Source organism: Chrysoperla carnea, chromosome 3 (assembly GCF_905475395.1).
Source record: "Chrysoperla carnea chromosome 3, inChrCarn1.1, whole genome shotgun sequence".
Taxonomy (NCBI): Eukaryota; Metazoa; Arthropoda; class Insecta; order Neuroptera; family Chrysopidae; genus Chrysoperla; species Chrysoperla carnea.
The window spans coordinates 80,196,966-80,222,731 of NC_058339.1; the positions used below are offsets into that span (position 1 = coordinate 80,196,966).

The 25,766-nt window shown below is 29.9% G+C and overlaps 3 protein-coding genes and 1 non-coding gene across 9 annotated transcripts in view; 1 reads left to right on the forward strand and 3 right to left on the reverse strand.

The window, feature by feature from the left end:
• The first annotated feature begins 290 nt into the window (after positions 1–290).
• On the forward strand, positions 291–5,049 carry LOC123296629 (NEDD8-activating enzyme E1 regulatory subunit). Its single transcript, XM_044878183.1, has 11 exons — positions 291–359; positions 534–620; positions 688–852; positions 916–1,098; positions 1,315–1,661; positions 2,767–2,918; positions 2,980–3,113; positions 3,173–3,378; positions 3,882–4,018; positions 4,133–4,247; positions 4,919–5,049. Exons 2-11 carry the CDS (start codon positions 553–555, stop codon positions 5,029–5,031), a joined length of 1,620 nt encoding a protein of 539 aa, XP_044734118.1. The 5' UTR covers positions 291–359; positions 534–552; the 3' UTR covers positions 5,032–5,049.
• Positions 5,050–9,470: 4,421 nt separating this feature from the next.
• On the reverse strand, positions 9,471–16,362 carry LOC123296625 (G-protein-signaling modulator 2). 2 transcript variants are annotated; one of them, XM_044878180.1, is made up of 7 exons: positions 16,138–16,362; positions 15,825–16,060; positions 15,159–15,437; positions 14,566–15,070; positions 14,154–14,369; positions 11,981–12,663; positions 9,471–11,377 (listed from the first exon to the last, which is right to left on the reverse strand). In XM_044878180.1, exons 1-7 carry the CDS (start codon positions 16,180–16,182, stop codon positions 11,317–11,319), a joined length of 2,025 nt encoding a protein of 674 aa, XP_044734115.1. In that variant the 5' UTR covers positions 16,183–16,362; the 3' UTR covers positions 9,471–11,316. The 2 variants fall into 2 exon arrangements, with proteins under 2 accessions (XP_044734115.1, XP_044734114.1); XM_044878179.1 differs by having other exon boundaries at positions 9,472–11,377; positions 14,115–14,369.
• A 5,773-nt stretch (positions 16,363–22,135) lies between these two features.
• LOC123296623 (serine/threonine-protein phosphatase 4 regulatory subunit 1-like) overlaps positions 22,136–25,766 on the reverse strand; it is a 241,718-nt gene continuing 238,087 nt past the window's right edge. For all 5 annotated transcript variants that reach the window (XM_044878174.1, XM_044878173.1, XM_044878175.1 and 2 more), the window contains 3 exons: positions 23,898–24,119; positions 23,555–23,834; positions 22,136–22,377 (listed from right to left, as the gene is read on the reverse strand). In XM_044878174.1, the coding sequence (XP_044734109.1) occupies positions 22,265–22,377; positions 23,555–23,834; positions 23,898–24,119 (615 nt within the window). In that variant the 3' untranslated portion in view covers positions 22,136–22,264. The remainder of the gene's footprint in view (positions 22,378–23,554; positions 23,835–23,897; positions 24,120–25,766) is intronic.
• LOC123297050 lies at positions 24,502–24,645 on the reverse strand. The gene has a single exon (XR_006535234.1). It is a non-coding gene; the product is annotated as a small nucleolar RNA SNORA16B/SNORA16A family (small nucleolar RNA).

Consider the following 25,766-nt stretch of genomic DNA (forward strand, 5'->3'; position numbering starts at 1 on the left):
TTGTTGGCTAAGACAAGTTTGAACAATAATATTATTGTTAATATAGTCAATAATGTAAAAAGGAGAGAAACATGCCAATTTTAGCAAAGGCAAGAACCAATTATGTAAAACAGTGACATGTCGTGTCGTAAACGTGAACTATTAATGGTTGTCTCTGAGAATAGCGATGGCTATCTATTTCTAAGATGATTTCAAAATATGAGAATAGATGCCAGTATCAGTCTCAGTGTCGTTCTGTTATTTAAACGCGCTTCTCTTTAAATATGACAATTATTTTTTTACATTTTCAATAACATTGAAATTCGAATTAATAATAAATAAAAGTGAGATTATTAACTGTTCGTCGTGACATTAAGTTGGTGAGAAATGAAAACGAATTTATATCGCTAAAATTTTACTTTTGCATACGCAAATATTTACTCTTCGCGGTTATGTGTCAGTAACTCATTATTCGACAACTGTCAAAACATCCCTTATTTAATATAATTTTCGCGTTTGCATGTCATAATTTTATATTAAACTCTTTTATTTAGTGAAATTTTAAACTACAAAATGTCAACGCCTTCACCAAAATCTCCGGAGCCGTCTGAAAAAAGTAAAAAATACGACCGGCAATTAAGGTTATTTCTATATTGTACATATTTAAACATTTAAATAAAAATTAATCCTATAATTTCATTTCTGTAGACTATGGGGTGATCATGGCCAAAGCTGTTTAGAATCAGCTCGTGTCTGCTTAATAAATGCAACTGCACTTGGAAGTGAAATTCTCAAATCTCTCGTTCTTCCCGGAATTGGTACTTTTACAATTGTCGATAGCGCAACCATTCAAGAGGAGGACATTGGTTGCAAGTAAATTTTACGACAAACTCTTAATTCTTTAATCGTAAAAATATTTATAAATATTTTCTTCAGTTTTTTTGTAGAAGTTGATAATTTAGGTGAATCCCGTGCTCAAGTTACAACCCAGTATTTGTTAGAATTAAATCCGGATGTACACGGTGATTATATTGATACATCGTTAGATAAATTATTAATTGATACTCCAGAATTTTTTAATTCATTCTCCTTAATTATTGCAACTGATGTTTCTGAGAAGTAAATATATCTGTTTTACTGTACCGGATTGAAAAAACTTGTTACCTTATCCATTATCTATGTTACCCTATGTAATTTTTTTAAATATTTGTTAATATTCCTTTCCTAAGTGTAAAGCTTTCTTTCCAAAACGCCTATCATTATGGATCTGATCCGGTACTAATTTTGAAAAGTTTGAGGACTATTCTTAGCACTAAAATCGTAAAAAAATTTTAGGCATACAATTTTATTATCGAAAAAATTATGGGAAATGAATATTCCATTGTTAATATGCCGTAGTATAGGATTTGTTGGGTACTATCGAATTCAAGTGAAGGAACATACAATAATCGAAGCTCATCCAGATAATGAAATATCCGATTTACGTTTAGATAAACCATTTCCGAGTTTGATTGAATATATGGATGGAATTGATTTAGATTCTATGCCTTTAAAGGAGCATAGTCATACGCCTTATTTAATTGTTTTATATAAATATTTACAAAAGTGGCAAAAAGAAAGTGGAAAAATTTTACCTGGTAATTTTAAAGAAAAACAACAATTACGAGATTTAATTAGAAGTGGTGAGTTCTACAATTTGAAGCTGAATCAGGGCTCGATCCAAGTAGGGGAGGGGGGTTTAGTCAGGCATCCTCCCAAACCGGAAAAGATGTGGAACGGAAAATTCTTCAAATATGATATACAGTAATTTCGATAAACGGGACTTAACAATACCACGACTATACCGAAAACTAAACATAATTTATAAATTAAATAAAACACTGAAAAATCACAATTGGAGTCCATGTATTTAAGCGAAACTGTACATATAATACATGTACCCTTTCTTTTTTTAAATTGACACATGCTTGAAACACGAAAAATAATTTTTATCGATAAAAAATCTTAAAGCAAAAAAATGGTGGGCATGTAGGTGCATATCTTACGCAAACATTAAACGTGACCTAAGTTTTCAAGCTCACTTCACTCCATAACTGGTAATCGCTAGATGAACACTTTAAATTAGAAAGTTGTTATTGATTAAAAAAGCAACATTTTTCATTCGAAACATTATTCCGCAAACCGTACAGTTTAGGCAAAAACGGACTGAAAAGTTATACCCAAAATTATTTTTCGTATCAAAATTGTTGTATTTCGTATAATTGTTTCTGTGAAATCTAAGCACTCTTCGTAAAAAAATTTTCAATAAACCAATAAAAGTTGTTCGTTTTTTCTATAAAGACCATTTTAGTTCAAATTGAATGAGCAAACGCACAAAAAACTAGATTTTTGCTATTAATTACTGTCTAAGCTATCCGATTTACAAAAAAATGTTTCACACAACAAATGTTTACGTATTTATAAAGAACAACTGTCTAAAACTTATGTTTGTCAGTTATGAATCAGAGTATGGATTTAATTGAACCTGAAAACTTAGACCGAATTCGATGGCGGTATAAGATGTGTCCCTTTGAAACTAATACTTTTCGTTAGAAGTATTTTCCTCGATTAAATTTATTTATCGAGTTTCAAGCATATATCAACTTATAAAACACCCTGTAAATGGTATGAGTGTAATAAATATTATTTTTCCCCGGAGCGGCTAAATAGCTAGATCGGGCCCTGAGCTGAGTACACATCAATAAAACTTAAAACATTTTATTCAACTTTATAATAATACCTATTAAGGTATTCGCATTGATGAACAAGGAGTTATAATTGATGAAGAAAATTTTGAAGAGGCAATACGAGCGGTAAATTCAAATGTGAGTTTAACTCGCATTCCATCTAACGTTCAAGAAATTCTGAACGACAATAGTTGCATAAATCTAACACAAAAAGTATGACATTCAGTTCCGATACTTATTGCATCTTATTAATTGAGTAATTGAAACTTTTCAGAGCAAACCATTTTGGATAATGGCAAAAGCTTTAAATGATTTTGTGAATAATGAAGGTAATGGATGTCTTCCTGTACGTGGATCAATTCCTGATATGACTGCTGATACAGCTAGTTATATTAATCTTCAGCAAATGTATGAATTTAAATTACCAAATCTACTAAAATGAATTAATTTTTATTTTCTAATTCTAGTTATCATAAACAAGCAAACGCAGATGCTGACATAATCTACCGAAGAACTCAACAATTATTACATGAATTAGGGCAACCACCGGATATTATTACGGAACAAGATGTGAGATTATTTTGTAAACACTCACACGAATTAACGGTTGTGCGTGGAACATGTATTGCTGATGAATATTCAGCACATCCATCAATTTTGAAAAATTATACAGGTATAATCAATCATCGTATACCATTTTTCAGGCAGAAATCAAAAATTTAAAAAAAAAACATGTCTGTCCGAGGTGTTAATACCCACGATTAAAATAAATTGATGTAACCCGCGATTAAAAGAGTTGTTGAGAGTTTTTATTGTTATTGTGTACTAATTAATTAATCCAACCTTCTTGAAAAAATGCGCTAAAAATCTATTTCAAAAACTTTTAACAAAACTCTTTAAAAAACACGATTCCTATATGCTATCCCATAAGAAACTATCGCTAACTATGCAAAAAATCAAGTCGATCCTTTGCTCTATGAAAAATTAAAACAAGTATATTCCACGAGAACCATACATTTTAACGGGATAAAAAGTAGCCTATGTGCTATTCATCTATCTCTGTGCCAAATTTCATCCAAATCAGTTCGGTAATTTTTGCGTGAAAGAGAAACAAGCATCCATCCAAACTTTCAAGTTTATAATATACATCAGATTAATGTAAAATATTTATTTCAGTGAACAGTTTAGAAGCGCCAGATAGTTTGCTGATATATTACGTTATGATACGAGGAATAGATCGTTTTCGTACCGAATATAATGCTTATCCAGGTGAATTCGATGATCAAGTAGAACCAGATATTGTCAAATTAAAGGTAAATGCTTATCAAAGTTTTTTTTTTTACAAACCATGGTTCCATTTAACGAAAAAATTAAGCCATCACGACCCATTTTAACAGTATAACTCATTAATAATAAATACTTTCCAGGCTTGCCTATCCAAATTATTAAATGAATGGGGTTGGTCAATTTCAAAAGATGATTATGTCCATGAATTTTGCCGTTACGGTGGTGCAGAATTACATACAATATCAGCATTTTTAGGTATGATATACATTAAGGGGTTATCCAGTAAGAATTTTCAAAGAATCGATTTAGCATTTCCGGAATGTACATATATTTAAGTATATTCTCTGAAAATTTTAATATGATCCGATAAATATTCACGAAGATATACACGTCAAATAAATAAATCGTTCTCGAAACAGCATTTTCAAAGTCGATGATCAAGATTTATCCGAAACAGCTCGACCGATCGGTTTCGAATTTTTTCACAATCTTAGATCTTTTCCTGAGGTGTTAATCGAAAGAATAAGATTTCTGAAAATGATTTCTATATTTTAAACCACTTGCAAATTTTGAATTTTTTTTTTAAGCCTCCATTTTGTCAAAAATCATAATTTTGACTATTCCTTCGATTAATACATGTATTCATCTATCGACTAAAGAAATTTTGTGGATTGTTTTATTTTGAATAATCTAAACCAGAGATATGGTGCTCACCACCAGACATCTTTTTTTGGAGTATCTCTAGCAGATCGCCTGCAAGAGCAGTACCATATCAAATTTTTAAAAACGGTCATGATCTTAAAATTAAAGAAATGTCTAATATTTATATTTATATAAACGTTTATATTTATATAAAACAAATGGTATCCCATTAAAAAAAATAATGAGAAAACTGGGTTTTAATTTTATTTGTTGATTTTTTTAAGGTTCTTGTGTGGCCCAAGAAGCGATTAAATTCATAACACATCAATACAAACCTGTTCATAATACTTTTATATACGATGCAATGTCCTCTAATACTGCTACTTTCATTTTGTAAAAAAAAAAAAACACTTAGAAATAAAACAAATACATTGATTTTTTTTGTAATTTGTATTATTAATTAACACATGCAAATAGGAATGTTGCTTTTTAATAACATTTCATTTTTTAAATTACAATTTTTTTATTTTCTTTATAATTATTTTTATTTTCTAAAACAGTGCAGAGTAAAGGTATCCCTAGAAACATAATTCCGATGGAATTTTTTCTATTATCAATACTTTCCATACTGCTCTGATAAGCTCAACTTCCTTCGAAAGTAGATAATATTTGTGATGAAATAAATTTAGTTTTTTGTGTTTTTCCTAATAAATTTTCAGGTAAAATAAAAATTGTTTCTCGTTTTTTGGATTTTCAAACATTAAAACATTACTAGGATTCAAAAATCACAAAAAATCTAGTTCATATGATTATTTAATAAATATTTTCCGAGGAATCCTGAAAAAAAATTCTCTAAATTGCTCTTCGTATGGAATTATGGTCTATATCTCGAAAATTATGCATTTAATCATAAAATAAACCAGATGTTTGTAATTTGAGTCAAAATTATCTTATGTACTAAGTTTAATCGAATTTGGAGACAAAAAAATGGAAAAAAAAATTAAAAACATCTTTTTGTTTCGAAATTTGATATAATTCAGTATAAACAGGGTTATTCAAGTTTTTCAACATGAACGACTAAGGCTAAACTGCTTGATTTTGAGAAAATTTTGTTTCTGGGATAGGTAGATGCTTATTGGATGTACATTTTAAAATTATTTTCGTAATATACAGCCAACAAGCCTGCATCTATCCCAGAAACAATTTTTTTTATAAAATCTAGCAGTTTAGCCTTAATCTTTCGTGTCAAAAAACGTGATAACCCTGTAGAATAATTTTTATAAAAAAAATACATAATTGAGGTTTGACGCTTGGTCGAATATTTTCTATGAAATACCAAACAAAACATCATATTTTGGAAAGATTATCGTTGGTATCTGAAGAAACATTTATCTGATCGTCATATTGACTGAATTACCAAAACAGGCATAACAAAAATTGTTTAGTTTCTTTGTAAGTGAATTAATAAAATCGAAAAAAATCCATCGGATAAGTTTCTAAGCGAGCCTATACCCTGTACTAAAATGAATAAATAGTTTAAAAAATTTGTTTATTCAATTATTTAACAAACTCATTTAATAAAATTTATTAAGAAATACACGTTAATATTTTTCTTTATCCTGAACAATTTGATTTAAGAAGAAACAACAGACACAGAAATTATTTTTAGTATATCATTTTCTTTTTTTTTAAGTATAAAAATAAAAATATATAAATCAAATTTTTCTTTATTAAATAAATTTGATTTTTTTTTTAATTTATTTTGTTTTTTTTGTTTTGAATTATAAATTTGTGATTTCAAATCTTTGGCAAATTCTTAAAAATTAATAAATTATTTACCATACATCGAATTTTTGATTTATTATTCTTTTTTTTTTTGGCACATTGACGTTTAAACATTGATAAAAAATATAATAGTTTTTTTTTTTTGTTTTTAAATTTCATAACATGATTTTGGGGTTGATGTGAGGAAAATATTTGTGAATGAATTTTAAGAAGTTCCATTGTATTTAGAAATGGTAGACATTGTTTATGAACGCATCAAGATGGCGAAGAGTATATGCTGTTTAAAGTCATAGGAATTTAGTGCTCGGTATTCACATAAATTGACGGAAAGTTGCAACATTTGCCTGGCGAAAATGACAGCCAAAATTATAAACAATGAGTGACAGACTCCAAGAATTTTATATTTTACTCGAATAACCAGATCGTATTCAAATACGAATTACAAGTTCAAAGGCGTAGATTAGTTGCTGAGAAACCTTATCTTGGGTCAAAAACACTTTTTTTGTAAAATACGCGAAATCTGCGATGAATACGGCATAGAATTGTGGAAGACTAGGCTTGCGTCAAAATAGACTCAACGCTTGAATGTACAGACTGATTCAGTTAAGATTATTTCTGGATCACAATCTACATACCATCCATCGATTTATTTCTGACACATTTACAGGATCGATTTTTAAATCATCACAATACTTTATCAAATACTCAAGAAAATGCAAAATTTAGATGGAGACTCCTGCGCTCAGTTTTTTTTTAATCGTACTCTTCAATTTTGCACGATAATTACCGTGTTAACTGGGTTGGCGAAAACGTACTACCGGACAGGACGTCATAAATTCACTTGAAGCATTCGATATTTGCAATACAGATTCGTTTCGAAAATCGGCTGAACTGTTTAGTTCTGTACCTCGCAGAAGTTCTCGTACTCAAAAAAAGAGTTTCTTGTTTGAATAAATTCCCCTCCCCCTCATGATTCCTGCGAACGGGCCCGATAAGACGTGTTTACTACTAAACTATTTTATTTAACTGTCTCAGCACCATCTTGATTTTCCTTCTAAACATATGCCCATTATAAACTTCAATGGATTTTTATTACCATCCAGTTTCTAATTTAACATTTTTGAAGAGATTTTTCTCTCTACAAGTGTGGATTACGTAATAATTAGAAACTACGATTCATTGAGGGAAATCGTGGTTTATTTTTCTTAAATTTGATAAGATTTATAAAATATATTGTTTTTTTGTTAGTATAGATTTAAAATTTTAAATTAAACATATTTGTTTTCAACCTCATTTGAAAAATTTATATAAAATCAATAGTAGATAGGAATTTTTTTTTAATTTTTTAAGCATCAAATATTTATCTAAATTTTTGTTACCCTTTTAATAAGTGTTAAAACAATTAACAATATTTTCAAAATGATATTTATAAAATTATAATCTTATTTTTTCTTAATTTATTTTAAGTTATATTTAATGAAAATATGACCACAAAGCAGAGGTTAGGGTGAGAGGGAAGTATTTAAAAAATTATTTCATACTACATCCATGAGTTTCATGCAAACTTTCATCTTCTATCTTACCTCCTTAAAAGAATGAATTTTCATTAAAAAAAGTGATACAGTAAACTTTTGTCTGAAACTATGAGCACACGTATCAATCATACATATCATTTCTAACTTCAAAAATGACCAAGTTTCATAAAAACTTTCACCCCCTTAAAGAATGAATTTTTTGAAAATAGCCGTAAACTTTTGTACCACGAGTCCATATATTATTTTTTACTTTTCTAATTCTATAATTGATCAAGTTTCAACCCTCATTTTAATCCCTTAGGAGGTGAATTTTCAAAGAATTTTTAGTACAAACTTACGTCATTTAAGAAATGTTTGTTCAAAATTTCATGCTTCTAGATCCATCTAGTTGAAATTTTGACATACGCGTAAAGAAAAAGTGACTGTAATCTGCCTAAAATTACAGAAAATTTAAGAGAAAGGCAAAGGTTTAAATCGCTAGCACATCTTTTTTAAGCATTTTTCCCCAACTCAACATAATTATGATTATAACTTTATAAATTATATTATAATGAAAACTTTGTTTTTTTAAGGCATTTACATGAAAAACTTGTACTTAAAAAAGCCTTACATCGCTTCTAAAATGTTTCAGAGCGTAAAAATTTTGCGTACACAAAATTTATGTAATCTCATTAATTAAATAACAATGAAATCTTATCAAATATGAATTAATTGGAAGGAAACATTTGATAACATATTTAATTAAATTATAATTTTAAGAAGTTAATAATAATAGACTGAAATTCAGTGGAGTTAAATATGTCGTTATAAGAATTTTCAAAATGATTTGTTGACTTTTACGGCTATCTAGAATATTGAGAATTGAAAAAACTTGGTTATACCCAATTTTTTTCTTTTATTCAATCGACGCTAAACACAAAATCTTATTCAACTTATAGTTGGCCGTTAAACCCTACAAATCCTTCTTAAATATACATAAAGTCACACTCAGGACCTCAGTCTATAACAATAATAATATTTATTACATAAGTTAGATAGACTATATTGGAAGTATGTTTGGGAGTTTTTTTTTTTTTAATACTTAAATCTATTATTTTATAATTTGATAAAAACATTTTTTAAGAAACTACTGCAGTCGAAAATTACTAAAAAAAACAATTTTGAGGTTTGCATTTCGTTATAATATATCATCTTCAGGACCCACAATAAAAATTAATTTTAATATTTTATTATTTGTTATAGGGCGTTGCAGATCTATTTTATTTTATTTTATCGTACTTTGGTATTTAATTTTGATTATTAAGGGTTTTAAGTAAAGCTACTGAAGAGGGTTGCCAAAGCAATCGAAACCGATCTAGCTAATTAATAATAATTTTATAAATCTAGCTAAATATTTTTATTGTGGGTCCTGAAGGATATATATTTTAATAAAATGCATAATACAGCCCACAGAAATGTTCAATTTAATTTAAATAAATTTTGAGATTAATATACTTTTATTTTGGAAGGGATCTAATTTTTTTTAAATATAAAATTCTATAAGAGATCTAAATTATGTTATCAGCCTTGAATTAAAATGCGTGGACTTAAAGTTTAACTTATTATTTTGATGACTTAGAGAAGGTGGGTTATTAATGAATGCGGTTTTAGTGAATTCTTTAACATAAATATAATTGTACCTTTTTTTTTAGTTTTTTTTCTTTCGGGATGCCAATTATTAAAATTAGGTAATTAATGTTATTTGTACAAAATATATCAGGACTTAAGTCCACCAGCTTCGATTAATTATTGAGACGAAGTCTCACTTAAAACAATTCGCCTGGAAGTAAGACAAATACAACTTCTCAAATAATATTTTGTAAATAGAATACCTGTATAATAAAAACCAAGTAAAACGAAAAAAATCCAATTAAGAAAGATATAATCAGAAGAAGTGAATTTGGCCCTTAAACTTAAAAGATTGTCAGTCAAACGTTTTTATGATCAAAATTAAAAGCAAACGAGCAACAAGTCTTGTTTGGAATAAAAATATCAACAAATATTTTTTTATAAATATAAGTAGAATCTACAAAATGTCTATTTTAAAAACCCCAGCTGAATATTTCTTCAAGAAAAAGGCTTTTTTGAGATAAATAGGGTTTTGTTCGGAGGCATAAACCTAAAAGTGCTTCCTATCTGACAATAAAAAAAGTATTTTTTTCGAAAACTTCAAGTTAAAAAAGACTCCAAAACAATATTGAACAATGTAATATATTTCCTTGAGGAGAAGTCGATGTCTCATCTTCCCTGCTGTTCTTAAACAGCTCCAAATGTTTCATAGAGTAGTGGTAGGGGATGAGTAAATCCTTTTCGGTATCACAATGGACCCTATGGTTCAAGTTTGTCCCACCCCAGGGCAGCCACTCTAACCTAACCTAATCTTAAAAAGGATTTTATAAGTTTGACCGCTATTTGTGTTTGCCTGTCTATGGAATCGTAGCTCTTAAATGAATGAATCGATTTTGATTTTTTGTACGAAAGGCGGAGATTGTTCTTAGCTATGTTCCAAGAAAATCGGATCAGTTTAGAGAGAGCTGCAAATACCAATTTTGTAAATTTCACTTGTGTGCCAAGATTTTCCCTAGACCTTTTCGTTGAAGATCTATTCAGCTGTGACTTAAAATGGAGAGGCTCCTAATATTTATACAATTTTACTAAAAAATATGATGTACGTATGGCCTTCTTTTTTCGTCTGCTTCATATTCGTTTTTTTCTATTGATATACATATTTTATGGCAGTTAAAAATTGAAACAAAAAAATTTAATTGTGAATATATACAATAGATGTGAAACTTCCTTAGTGCTCGAAAACTTGATAACAAATTTTATCAAATTCACATCGAATAAGAACCGAAGAACGAATAGGAACCAAATTATAGATTTCATTTTATCATATACCGTAAACATGAACCATTTTGTCCCAAAAAATCAGACTTCCTTCCAAAACGAGAACACTTCTGTCCTCCCCGACAGTCGTCTGAATGTCCGCTAGCCTCATTGGATTTCTGTAGGTTCAATTGTCACTATCACGAAATGTTTGGCTTTCTATCTTCGTTTACATACTTAAAAAGTTTCACTTCAGAAAACAAAATTATTAAAATGCATTAAATATCCTAAACAAACTTCATCCGTCCAAATCTAGGCAGGGACCGCATGTACATAAATATACCTTTTCCTCCAAGGGAAACATTTAAACTCAGTTGATTTCTTCGACTCAAAAAAGTTATGTTCGATAAAGTTTGTTGAGAATTCACACAAAATTATTAAATAGGTTTATATATATATATATTTTTTTAAATATAAAAGATATGTGAAAATTGTATTTATTTCTTATTCTTTCCACTTGACGATGCTGTGGGTCCACCATTTACATCATTATTTTGTCTAGAAATAAATTTTAATTTTAAAATTCGTTTAAACCATTTTTGAAAATGAAAAATTGAAGGTTTATTTCGTAAAGTTATACAGTGAAAACTGGTTAAGTGAGACATATAGAGGTGTCCAGGTATAAATAAGTATCTGTCTCATTTACAGAGGGTTCCATTAATAGCGTTACTTTCTCCACAAATTCAAAGATGAAGGTCATTGAGGCTCAAAATTAGTTAAGTGCAGAATTTGCGGGTAGAATAAACATAAGTAAGTAAACAAACAAAACGATGTTATCTCAGTGCTCAGTTACAGAGGTTAATGCATATGAAATGCACTCGCTGTCTCAGTTATAGAAGTAACTAGGGCGATAAAATCGAAAGAACGAATACCATATATAGAGGTTTGCTTCGTCCCATTAATAGCGGTAATTTTCATTGTCAATGTGTTGGAACCTCAACATGAGTTCCAGTTATGGAGGTTTCTCACTTATCCAGGTCCCACTCAACCAATATTCTTGGGTTTATAGTCAAAAACTTTCCCGGACATGTAAAGCCTTTTTTAACATTAAATTTAAAATTAACATTCTTAGTTTATAATACAATAAAAATGCTTACTCACTTAGGTTCAGGTTTGGGAACAGTAGCTCTTTGATCTTCCATACGTCCCGATTGAAAACGCATAATAAGTGAAAAGAAATCCTCATCAGGTACTGTAGCACCACGTATACTTGGTGTACCATGCGGTTGATGTTCACTTTCTGTATCAACCACTTCAGGTAACGTTGATCGTTGTTCCTCTAAACGTGATCCTTGGCATCGCATAATCATCTCCAGAAAAGCATCATCAGGTGTGTTTGGTGCGGGTTCAGCAACAGCGGTTAATCGTTGTAATGAACTCGGTTGTAGACCAGGTAAATGTGTTAATTCTACGCGTTGTTCGTCCATACGTTTTGATTGCATACCAACAATCATTTCTAGTAAATCGTCCCGACCATCGTTAACTCCATTTGTTGTTTCATTATTGTTATGATTTGTTTTTTTCCCTGGTGCAGGTGCTGTTGAAGGTTGTACTAAATTAATGCCGTTACGGTTTTCTTTATTGTCGTTGAGTTGTAACGAACAACGTTGATCATCCATTCGTTTCGATTGAAATCGGGATAATAAATCGAAAAATGATTCTTCGTCATCGACTTTTGTGGGTTTTGTTGTTGTGACTGTAGAAGGTTGTGTGGCGGTAGAGGATACTGTTGGTAATGCTGATGTGGAGGATAATTGTGATCGTTGTTTGCCATCGGGCGTTAACTGTTTAAAATATTGAATTATAAATTTTTAAACGATAAATCCGTTCACCGAGAGAAAATCACACTTGAATATGTAATCAAACGATTTTTTCCAAATTATAGATAAAAATGGCCCTTTCTGTGACCGAAAAAAGGAATTGCAAACAAAGCGTGAATGGCAATCTGTATTTTTTTAACTATTTGTAATTATTCTGTTATATTTTAAATTTGAGGATTTGACTCCAAGCACAAAAGTATTTGTCAAGTAAGCACAAAAATTTATTGTACAGGATAAAGTATTCAACCATCTTTAAACACAACAAATGGTTTCAGCGCGTAGCCTTTGAAACACCACCAAAGTATCATATCGAAAATTCTGTAATCTTTCATACATACATTGCAAATAATAGAAAATAAATTTTTCGATCGGAAGCTTAGTCCCCACAAATTTTTTAATTTAATTATATAATTTTTCAGTTCAAAAATTGCAGTATCTTTTTTATTAAGTTCTCAAACGAGTAGCTAGAAAACTAAAATACTAAATTAAAGTCCGTCAATTATTAGGTAGGCTGATACGTTTGTAGACTGAAGCATAGATAGCGCTACTAGTATAAAATCTATATGATTTTTAGTTAACCCTAACCTTTAAAAGACATGTGTATAAATTTGACAGCTGCCGTACTATTAGTTTGTGAGATATATCGTTTTGAGTGAAGCAACTTGCTGTGTCATCAAGACAATGCACCGCGTCACAAATCAATGAAAACGATGGCGAAATTGCATGCAATGGGCTTCGAGTTGCTTCCGCATCCACCGTATCTGGCCCCCAGCGACCTTTTCCTGTTCTCAGACATCAAGAGAATGCTCGCTAGAAAAAGATTATAGCCGATGAACAAGGGCCGATAATCGCCGAAACTGAAGCATTTTTGAGGTTCGATCAATCGTACCATAAAAATGGTGTCGAAAAATAGTATGGCCGCTATAATCGTTGTATCGCTCTCGAAGGCAACTATGTTAAAAAATAAAATCGAATTTTACCAAAAAAATGTGTTTTACTATGTTAGCCTACGAACTTCTCAGCCCAACTTTTATATTATAATTGTTTTCAGCTCCCTTGGCGTATAGTTAACTTGGTTTAAGTTTTGGATCATAGTAAATAGCAAATAAAATTTTGGCGTAATTTAATGAATAAGAAAATATGGAAATTAAATTTTCATGCAATTACAACTTTCTCAATCAAAAATCATAACAATGGTTTAACGCTGAACCCTCCTTCCCGTAGTAAACATTAATTGAGTTGCCTAAAATACTTTAAAAAAATTTTTTTAAAGATGCAAAATTTGCATGCAACTAAAAAATAACGAAAAAGAGTGCTATCGTCTTACCATAAGAATAAATGCCCATCATAAATTTTTAAAAGAAAGATTATAGAATAGAAATAAAACGGCTATAATGCAACATAAAAAAAGCTACCTTAATTAAATTAAGCTGTTCCATGCTTTCGCGTCTCACCCTATGTAATCTATGGTTTTGTATTGAAGATGATTCGGATGATGAGGCATTTGATGACGCCACTTCCATACCATTAAATGATAAATTTACTTTGTGATCATTAGCAAAATCTTCGCAGGTAGCACCATCGATCGGTTCATCTTGTGGAAGACCCAATACTTTACGTAAATCAGCTATATTCATTTTAGCTGTTGCTTGGCCCATTGAATCACCAAGCTTGAAAACGAACAAATTAATTTTTTTATTTAGACATTTTATTTAACTATAAAAAAAGAACAATTGAATGCAGGGGGATTTTTGTGGGTATCAGGGGCTGATTTTCACACTCTGGGCGCCGGACTAAGCCCGCTAAAAGCTATAATCGGGATAAAAATGTTCCTGATTGGATGATAATAACAAAATAACAACTTACCTCATCACTGATTTCTAAATGTTTAGTAGCAAAATAAAGTGCCTTTTCATGATTTTGTAACGCAGCATGTGCATTCCCTAAACTCCAACATGCTCGACCCTCTCCCACACGATCTTGTAAATGTTGGGCAATTAATAAATGACGTAAATGATATTCAATTGCAGCCTGGTAATCCCGTAACAACGTATACGTATTCCCCAAACTATAGCACGCTTGTGCCTCGACCGCTTTATCACCTAATTCTTGTGCTAATATTAAAGTACGTTTATAATGTTGTGCAGCTGATTCGAATTGTCCTAGAAAAATATGTGAATTGCCTAAATTACTATTTGCACGTCGTTCGGCAGCCTTATCCCCAAATTGTCGAGCTATTGTTAAACGTTTCTCATGATAATGTATTGCTTTTTCGAAATCACCCAATAGATAATGTGTATTGCCTAAATTTCCACAGGCGCGCCCTTGTGCAGCTACGTCATTTAATTCACACATTAACGCCAAATTTTCCCTATCAAATAGAAATTTATATTATTTTTTAAAAATTAGTTTAATATTCCGTGATAATTATTGGAGGAAGAAAAGATCAATATAATTACTCGTAATATGTAACAGCTTGTTGTAAACAACTTTTAACATCTTCTGGAAATTCACCAGGATCTTGTTGACCAACACGTCCAATATGTTTCCCTTTCGCATGGTACACGTTACCCAAATTATAGAGAGCACGACCTTCACTCAATCGATCACCTAATTCTCGTGAAATTTCTAAATGTCGTTTACAGCAAATCATCGCTTCATCAAATTTTCCCATTACTTTTAACGTATTCCCCAGATTTCCTGATGATTTTGCTTCGCCTAATTTGTCTCCCATTGTTCTAAAATATAATTTAAAAATTATTGACCAAACCTTAATATGAATATTAAATCAGTGTTTTCCAAGCTTGTAGATTTGTCGACTTCTTTCTAAAAATTGAGTGTCAAACTTCCTCAAAGTCGCAGCTCCCAAATCGGTAATGCAAATCGAAATAGAATGCGATTTGTAGTTTTCAATGGATTAACAAGAATAATATCGTCATCATTTAATTTAGGGAAGGGCTAAACTTACTAGATAAGAAAATTAGATACAAAACAGTAAAACCACTTTAGCACAATCGGTAGTAAATGAAAACGATTTTCAACTTTTCTGAGAAACATGATTCTGAAATATTGTGAAAAATCATTTCGTAAAGTTTTGGAAAACATTGATTTCAAACGATAAATACCTAGCCAATGTAAGATCATGTTTGTGATATTGCATAGCTTTAACATAATCCCCAAGATAGAAGTATGCATTTCCAAGCTGTGAATAAATTGCACTTAATGTTCTTAAATCATCAGTTCCGGCTTGTATAGCAGCTTGTAAAAATGCAACACCAGCCCGACAATCGCCTGATTTACATAGCCGTTCACCTTCTAACGCCAATTCTAAACACATACTACTGGCCCCACCATCAAAATTCTAAAAGAAAACAATTGAATAAACAAAATTTTTCTAAAGTTTCAATTGTTTTTAAAATTAAAAAGCATCAAACAAACCTGTGTCTCACTCGTTAGATTTTCTGCACTTGCACTGAGTGACATTTTAAAATGATTTATTTGATTAAATTAACAATTTTTATAAGACACTTTAAAGAATGGAATAAATTACACTGTAAATTCGTCATAAACACAAAATTCTTTGAATACTTCTAATATTAATCAATTATGAAAAGTATAGCAATGAAAGCTATACTGTCTTTTTGATATGTTAACTTCTGTACGGGTTTGCCAACTGAAGTATAAACAAAACTAAACAGTTGAATAAAACGACACTCGTGTTAGTTCTCAACATCAGGCATCAATAGGGAATATTCATGTATTTTTTTATATTTTTAATTCATTGTTTACACCGTTATAACAAAGTAAAAAATATAAATGCTGTTTAAAAATGCTGTATTTAAGTGTAAAAAAAATTTAAAATACACGAACACGTTTTTCGCTCTGCCAGACTGTTGGTGATGGAATTTCGTTCTGGCATTAAATGTTATGAATTATTAATATATTTTCTTTATTCTGTTAAAATTTCAAGACGGATGAAATGATAACATTGGATTTTTTTTAAATAAATATTTATAGCGTTCTGGCAACAATTAGGAGAGATGTAAATGTTCTGGCAAAAATTGTATGAAGTAAAAATATTATCGAAAGTAATTTCCTAAAATTTTATGATTTATACTTTAACAAAAATGAGCCTTATTTCTTACCCAATTTAAAAATTTAATCCAACCCGGCCACACATGGCTGCCAGTGACTTTCGAAATGAAAACCTAAAATTGGTCACTGGCTCTCCGTATAGTCCAAAACGATCGTCATCTTGAAAAGCGGCATAGTATGGCGCGAGTGCTAATTTTTGTCGGGCGTAAAATTAAATTTTACATACAGTAAAAAATAATAATAAACTCAGAAATAACACTCACGCTAAAATATTGAATTATAAAGACTATTTTCCATTAAATGAGCCATAACAGAATAAGCAGACTTCTAATTATTACGCTCTACGAAATAAATATCTTTATGTTACACTTCGAAAAAAATCGACAACTTTCTTTCTTATCACTAGCAAAAATACGACTATTTTTGTGAATATTATAAATTTTATATGTATAGAAATTATTTGTAAAACGGAAGTAATTTTAGTAATTACACCTCAGAAATGAAAGTAATTTTCAATTTTCAGCTCGAACGGTTTAAATTAGATTTATGTAGATCATTATTCTATTCTTAGTTGGTTATTAGTTTAGAAAATTAATTTTATTGGATTTTAATAAAGGTCAAAGTGCATTAAAGGTGTGTAAATAAAATAATAATTATTCTATGATGATAGTAATGTAAACAAATCCTACATGGCAGGTAGCCAAATGTAAACAATCTATAAATTAAACGTATGTTCGGTTGTACGTTATTTTTTAAAAACAAAAATAGTGTTTCAACGTCCATTATGTTTCAATTTTTTTCAATCATTCAAATCATTTTTTTGTCTTTACGTATCTGGGAAGTTGGAATTAAAACATAGGCTCACGGTGTCCTATTTAAGTGATGAAAACAGGCATAGTGACGCATCCTATCTGCGAGAAGCAGCAAGTAATTCGGAAATTTAATGTTGATTTTGATCTCGTCGCTTGATTTAAGGGATCTTGGGTAGATTTAAGGTTCCTCAATGATATAAATATTATCAAAGATAATAAAAGAGAACTCTAGGATATTTCAAAATAAATTTCGACTTTTGCCTCAATTTCCTAGATAACTAGGAAATTGCAAAAATCGAAATTTATTCCTCAATGATATAATTCGTAATATTTTTGTACTTTGTACAGTAGTTTGTTTATAAGCACAAAGCCTAGATTTTCCTTGGATATTTATTGCTTTAGTGTATGGAGTATAGAGAAGCAACTTAAAATTACGTTTGAAAGTTGCCTAGTTGTTTATGAACAAACAATTTCAACCTAATTGATTGATAGTTGGCAACTGAGAACTCTACTAGTTTATTTTGATTTTCTAAATGACCTTGCTTGTCTTTTGGTGAATGTTTCTTGAGTAATCGATTTGTTTCTAGAGTAAGCCGCTCTGAAATAACAACATCTTATAACATGTCCGCTTTTCAAAACGCTGAGGATATTTATAAATAGCAACGTAATTTTAAATATGCATTTCTTACAACATAATTTTAGATAAGAATTTCGATCCAGTACATTGGCCACTACAGAAGGTACGAACTGATTGGTTAGTAATATGCGTAGCCAAAGTAATTTTAACTGACCAATAACAGCAATAATTTCCTAAAATACTTTATGCAAGGTAGAAAAAAGATGATTTTTATAATACGTTGCAAAAATCAATCATATATTCCGGGCCCTTTGTCTACCTGCTTTGGTAGACCAATTAGAACATACTACTTTGCTAGATTACTAAGAAAATCAGATTGGAGAAAGGCGTACTCCTGTACAAAACTAAGAGAAGCGAACAACTATTTCCTGCTGAATAAAAATACTCGATCTATCATTTTTTCCACCGAGCTCGACTTGGCGCCGTTTTATTAAATGAACAAGGCGATAAAAGATGTCGACGTTGTGGTTATGTCAATGAGACATTATCGCACACGCTGAATCGTTGATCCAACGAGCGTCGCCGAATCATTGTTCTAATGGCGGCATAAAGCCGTTCAAGACCATCTTGCTTGGCGATCGCGATACCCCCAGGTTCTGCCTCGAACATCAATAGACAAATATTCATCGTACGGATTGTTCTTCGTTCTGACTTGGTGGCTCTAGAATCTAGATGAATCTAGCAAGGAAATAAACATAGTCGAAATTTGCATTCTGTTTGATGGTGGTGCTCCGGATGCTCTAGAGGTTGCTCGGAAGAAAAGCTCTATTCTAAAATTTATTTAACTTGTTATTGTAGTCCTGATTATTTATTGTATAAATTTTATACCATTAAATAAATGTCTTTTTTAATTCATTTTAATGTTATACTACACGTTCGATTATTTTCTGCATTTATAAAATTTTGTAGCACACCGTATCTTTTGTCAGTTTTTGTAAAATGTTGAGGATATAATTAAAATAAGGAAAAATTATCTGTACAAAATTATTATTTTTTATTGAAATTTTACAATATATTACAATCGTCAATCTTATAACAATTAATAATTTGTTTATTTGTTTTCTTTATTAACACATTAAAAAAATTTACAATCGAAAATAGTTATCAATAATAACGTAGGCAAATATTATCATTAATATTATTAAACAATTAATTATTCCATTTTAATTTATCCGATCATTATTTGGATAGTACAAAAAGCTGAAAAACAAATTACACAAAAAAAATTTGACTAAATTTAAAAAAGTGAACAATTATTTTATAATATTTAATATTTCTAAAATAGTACTCAGATTTATTCAGTCTCATTCACATAATTAATTACTAATATGTATTAATAATAACAAGAGGTAATCTTTTTTTTTTCGTTCCAGAAAATTCCTACTAAAAATTAATTACAAAATAAAAAAAATCTAACAGAAATCTAAAAATCGCACTAACAAAGAAAAAATATCACTTGAGGAAAATTGTGTTTATTTTAAAAATAATCTTGATACGCAATTGTTGAAATTACAAAAATTATTTCTTATTAATTTCAATGAATATACCGAGTGTTTAAAAATAAATTTTGCTATTATTAACAGCGTGTGTGTAATGTGAGGCTCTCCCGTTGAACGCTCATTCCTCACTGTTTTTTTCATAAGAAAACAATTTATTTATTTTTAGGTGCTGTTGAATGTAAAATACTAAAATTACTAGACTCGATTGTACCATCATTGATTAATTTTTTTAATCTATTAATTAAATTTCATTTCAATATATATTTCATTCGCATGTGACAAATAAAATATACCACACTCAATTGGCAACAAGCTATTGATCGCACGGAACATGAGTAAAATAAAAAAATGTTACTAGATTTGGATGAATATTGATTAAAGTTAACTAATCAATAATGATTAAATCGGGCTTCAAGAAAATAATAATTGCTTTCTTTGAATCATTCTTTTATCTAGAAAAGTAAATCCAATTATATGAGAAAAATTTGTGGAGCTTTATCTTTAAATAATCTCATAGTTGTAAAATAGTACAATTTTAATAATATACAAATTATTTTCGCATATATTTAGAATCATTTGTTTATGTTCACTCTTCTCCCAATTTTTTTTTTTTTTTTTTTTTGAGCAATATTTAACATCATTTTAAAAATTTTGTTCAATAAAAATATTTAAAATCATTATGGAAATTTATTTACTCAGGGCTAGTTCCATCAAATTTGTTTAATATTAATCGTTGATAAACTTTTTTTCAAAGGTGATGAAATGGACTCTTAAAATTGTACAAATGGATTTATCAAAAAGCTTCATTCACAATGATTGTATAAAAAAAGTTTATTATTTTTGTCTAGGCAGTTGGATTAAGTAAATTTTTGCTATAAAAAAGAGGCACCAAAGTTTTATTATTATAAAGCCAATAAAAATGGTTGTAAAAATTTATTTCAATCTAGAATTTTCTTATTCACAAATGACTCGATTTGGTTCTTATTTTAAATTATTTATTCATCGATCGACATTTTTCGAATTATTTCTTAAATTTTACATCATAATTCCTTGTCTCTTGAGAATCCATAAATCACTAGCCATTTTTAATAAAAATTCTACGAGATCAATTTTTTTTAGTTATAAAATCAATCATTGCCTCTCCTTCAATTCGAATTTCATGCCCATAAATATCATGCAAATTTTTTTTCTAAATTTTGACAAATATATTAAAAGCCTAATTAATTTTACTGGCAATAATTTTGTTTCTAAACAAATTTAAAAAGCGAGCTTAAAATTATTTAAAAACGATTAATTCAATCTCAATTTAATCTGTTTTTTTTTTTCTTTCTTCAAATTACAAAACACGATTGAATAGAAACTTTCAATAGTTATTTTGATCACTTGATATAACAATCTATCAATCAGAATTAGACGGCCTCAGGTTCAGAAAATAACTTCGTCATATTCATTTTATAGTTTAATAATTGCATTTTTACTGTTTGAAATCAATTTTCCTCCACAGGTTCATTTCCATTATAGAATGAACTATTAACCGCGAACTAATATCCAAAGACTATTTTCCTGTAGCCGGAGAATTTGTGTCGTTTCTCTAGAATCGATAAGATATACATGGTTGTTTTTAAGTTGCAAGAATGCAATACTTTCACATCTCAATGCTAGGAACTATTCAGTTTTAGATTCTCTTTTATAATTTGAAAAGTTAACAAATGATTTTGGAAATGAAATTAAATAGTTTTCATCAGTAGCTTTTAAAGTAAATTACTTACTAGCTCCCAGCTTTTTGATACTGATCATTTTGGTTTTTCAGAATTTTCAGCTCTCCTGTAAGGTGTCTTTATATCACATATAAAATATTCCTGAATAAATTTGGCTGAAACTGAAGATTCATCTCTTAGCCTAAACAAATGTAAAACTAGGCTTCTGTTGCCAGGATGAGTTCAAAACTTATGAGGCAAGCATCATTTGGGGATGATATTTAAATAAAAAATGCAACAATTATTTTGATTGTCCTTAGAAAGTATTTTTTATGCAATTCAATTAAAATTTACCAATTTTAGTCCAGGCGCGCAATTAAAATATTTCCAAGAATATCTGAAAGAGAAACAGCTTCTCAAATTTTCAGTCGTTCTGAAATAACTCGACAATCTCAAAAGTAGTCGTATTGTTTAAGCTGAATTATTTGACGATGTTAAAAAAAGATTATTAACTATTAAAAGTTTCAACTCTTTTTTAAAAACAAAAGAAATAAATAGACAAATTAAAAAAAAAACGGATTAAACAAAAATATAATTAAAAATTATTATTGAATGTAAAGTTATTGATTGTTTAATTTTAAATTAACATTAGCATTATTGTATATTTAATAATAAAAAAAAAGAAGGAAAAAAACAAAAAATAAAAATAAGGCAAAATGTCTGGATTGAAGACACAAGGGACTAATTAATAATAATAATAATTATGTAAAAAGACAATTTTCGTTAAAAAAACAAATATAATAAATATATTATATAAAAATATATTTAAAAAATAGTTGAAGCGGCTTGGCGTACATCTCGATCTTTATCTGATTGTAGCCGTCGTAGCACCTTTAATAATGGTTCGTTGTGTATACAATTTGGATCTGCAAAATATTCTGCAAAATAAAGTATGTATTTTAAAAAAATATTTCTTTTTTACGTTAAATTCATATGTTGAAAAAAGAAAAATTGAGCAAGTTTTCCGAGGCAAGGAGGTTCTGCAATTCCTTAAGTAGATATAAGGAAAACGCAGCTATTAAACCGGTAATTTCAAAGTATTTACTAGCTGTTCTTGTGAGTTGACAATGCTTGTTTACACGGACGCTGGAAATGTCAGATAATAGCGCGTAACCGAGTAAAAGCACTAGCTTCGGCCGTGTGATATTTACACATGGCACTATGAATGTCAACTCGCACTTTACAATGATATCTGTCATCTTTGTCATCTCTATTCGCATGAATATACTGCTTTTTTAACAAGTTAAAAGCCCTAAAAGCGCTCTAAGATTGTCGAGTTGGTATTGCTGTTCAAATGTTCACAAAAATAAATCACAGCTTTAAGTCTACCGCAATCAAAACCGGACAAGAGCGCGGGGATAGTTAATAAACTAATACATAGTAACAACTACAGCTGTTGAGCAATAATGAATGAGGTTCATTTTTTTAATTAGGTCAGCGTGAAAACGTTTATAGTTTGTAGTTATCGCAGCAAGTTGCTTTAATTCTTCGAAATTAAAAATTAAGTACCTGGATGGCCGAGCTTTGATCGTTATTATTTTTTTTAGATAAAGCGACGTTTTCTAAAAATTAAACCTAGCTAGTACGATTTTTTGGCCCCGAAACCCCCTGCATACTAAATTTTATGAAAAACGTTCGAGCCGTTTCCGTGATAAAACGACGTTTTCTAAAAATGAAACCTAGCTCGATCGATTTTTCGACCCCGAAACACCATGCTTACTAAATTTAATGGAAATAGTTGCAGCTGTTTTCGAGACAAAACGGCGTTTTTAAGAAATAAAACCTAGCTAGACCGATTTTCGGCCCCAAAAATCCCCTGCATACTAAATTTTATTAAAATCGTTGCAACCGTTTTCGAGATAAAACGACGTTTTTTTAAAAATAAAACCTAGCTAGATCGATTTTTTGCCCCAAAAACCCCCTGCATACTAAATGTCACGAAAATCGTTGAAGCCGAGATTCCAAATACATGCATACCAGAATTGCTCGTTTGAATACATAAGATTTATTAAGGACTTGGAAGAAGCTTAATCATCATTAAAAATTTGAACTTACCATTTTTTAAAATGTTATTAGCTAATGTTTTAGCAACAGCTAATCGTACATTCGCTACTGGATCCCAACTAAGATCTAGAAAATGAGGCATTACATCTCTGGCAAAGGTTTCAGGCGGTAGAACATATTGTGTAACTAATTTTGCACATAATGTAGCAAACGTTTGTCGACGTACCCAACTTTTCGAATGTGCAAAATGTACATTAAATATTTGTGCAACGTTTGGAAATGCTCGTTTATTTAACGATTCCGATTCCACGTGATGTATTAAATCAGAAACCTAGAAACAAATAAATTTATTTTACACATTTTCTAATCAAACAATTAAATTAGTAAAACTTACCAATAAAACTGCAGCTGCTCGAACTGCAGCTACTTTATCTTGTAATAATTCTTTTGCTAATGGTAAAATATGTCGACCCACATCTCGACCCGTCCATAACGGTAATGAAAGTAATAATTGATTTGCTAATTCACAACGATATCGCCAATTTAATGCAGAATCGGTAACCAAAAATTCGGCTAAACGTGGTAAATATTGGTTACGTCTGTGAGGTGCAATAATCTGAAAAAAAGAAGTCAACATAAGTAACTGTTTTTATTCGCAATTTTTTAATTTTAATGGCATCACAAATTCGAATTTTAAAAGGTTTATCTTGTTAATACACATTTTCCTGAAGTGTGTAGAAATTTCACGGTTTTTCTATTTAAATGTCAAAATTCAGACAAATTATTTACCTTCATAGATAAAAATTCAAAAAACAAGGTCCAGGGAAGACTATGGCGAAAATTCAAGGAATTTCTATGGAGAGTTCCTGTGATGATGATGCTGAAAATTCAAGGAGTTCTTATGAATGAATAATGAACATTCAAGGAACTCAATGGATATGAAGAAGTTCGACAATTTTAATAAGCCAAAAACATCTTCGTGATCAGGAAAAGTATAATTTTATGTTCGAACTCAGGGTAATACCGTGAAAGTTATATTAACTAACTAACCAGTGACCTTAAGAGTTAAAATCTTGATATGGGCCTCATTTTGACTCAATTTGTTATTAAATAAACAAGATTAAGCTTCGATAGGGCCAAAACAAATATGCATGAACATAAAACTTTGTACTGGATCCAAAGTAAGGAGCGTAGGAAAGTCACTCATAACATGGAAACTTGTAGTGAAAAATAAAATAATTTCAGAAAACATGGCATGAGCTTAATTAAAGTCTGCCTTTATTGCCTTTAATAAAAATAACTTCAAAGCATCCATATGGAAGTTTCACGTTAAAATAATATTTCGGATTGTTGAAGATCGTGTTTTTATTTTGTTCAAAAAATCTATTTATGGCTGATTTTGTGTTAATTCATCGAACTTTTATTCCATCTTCTTCCTCTAATAATTTTTAGATGCATTTTTATATCATGTATATATGAAATAAAAGTTTAGTCCCAAGTTTGTAACGCTTAAAAATATTGATGCTACGGAAAAAATTTTGTTATAGGTGTTCATAGAATCATCTAATTAGTCCATTTTTGGTTGTCCGCCCGCCCGTCTGTGAACACGATAACTCAAAAAAGGAAAAAGATATCAAGCTGAAATTTTTACAGCATACTCAGGACAAAAAATGAGGTCGAGTTCGTAAATGAGGAACACAGGTCAATTGGGTCTTTGGTCCGTAGGACCCATCTTGTAAACCGTTAGAGATAGAATAAAAGTTTATTTGTAAAAAATGTTCCTTATCTATTTAAAAATAAACAACTTTTATTTGAAACATTTTTTTGTAAACATCACTGCTTACTCACGAGGGCACACATTATAAAGGATGTGTAAAAAAGGAGTAAATGGATGTGTGTTACAATTCGCAAAATTTCATTACATGGCACTAGTTAGTGAATGAGATGAATTTCAACTCGCTGATTTTTCTGACATTTCAAGGATTTCCAGGACTGAAAATATTGTTTTTTAAGTACACTTTTTTAAATTAAAATAAAAACCTCACCACTTCGTCATAAAACTTAGACACGCGATCAAAGTGCAACCAGACACCAAACATGTATGATTGCAGAGTGCAAAGACTATTTACAGTTTATAATTTGCTGTAACAGAGATACATGACCGGATAAAGGAAATTTCTTTTCGATGCTTCAAAATGATATTAGATCGAGTGAAAAAAAGACGAAAATTCGACATACTCTTTTTTAAAAGACATTTTCAGGT

What these genes read in the sequence shown, in the direction of transcription:
- LOC123296629 (XM_044878183.1), top strand. Translation starts at nt 553, where the DNA reads ATGTCAACGCCTTCACCAAAATCTCCGGAGCCGTCTGAAAAAAGTAAA. An exon ending in AAATACGACCGGCAATTAAG is followed by an intron (nt 621 to 687) that starts GTTATTTCTATA and finishes TCATTTCTGTAG; the next exon opens with ACTATGGGGTGATCATGGCC. An exon ending in ACGAGATTTAATTAGAAGTG is followed by an intron (nt 1,662 to 2,766) that starts GTGAGTTCTACA and finishes ATACCTATTAAG; the next exon opens with GTATTCGCATTGATGAACAA.
- LOC123296625 (XM_044878179.1), bottom strand. Translation starts at nt 16,182, where the DNA reads ATGTCACTCAGTGCAAGTGCAGAAAATCTAACGAGTGAGACACAG. An exon ending in CAAGCTGTTACATATTACGA is followed by an intron (nt 15,071 to 15,158) that starts GTAATTATATTG and finishes TCTATTTGATAG; the next exon opens with GGAAAATTTGGCGTTAATGT. An exon ending in AACAGCTTAATTTAATTAAG is followed by an intron (nt 12,664 to 14,114) that starts GTAGCTTTTTTT and finishes TATTTTAAACAG; the next exon opens with TTAACGCCCGATGGCAAACA.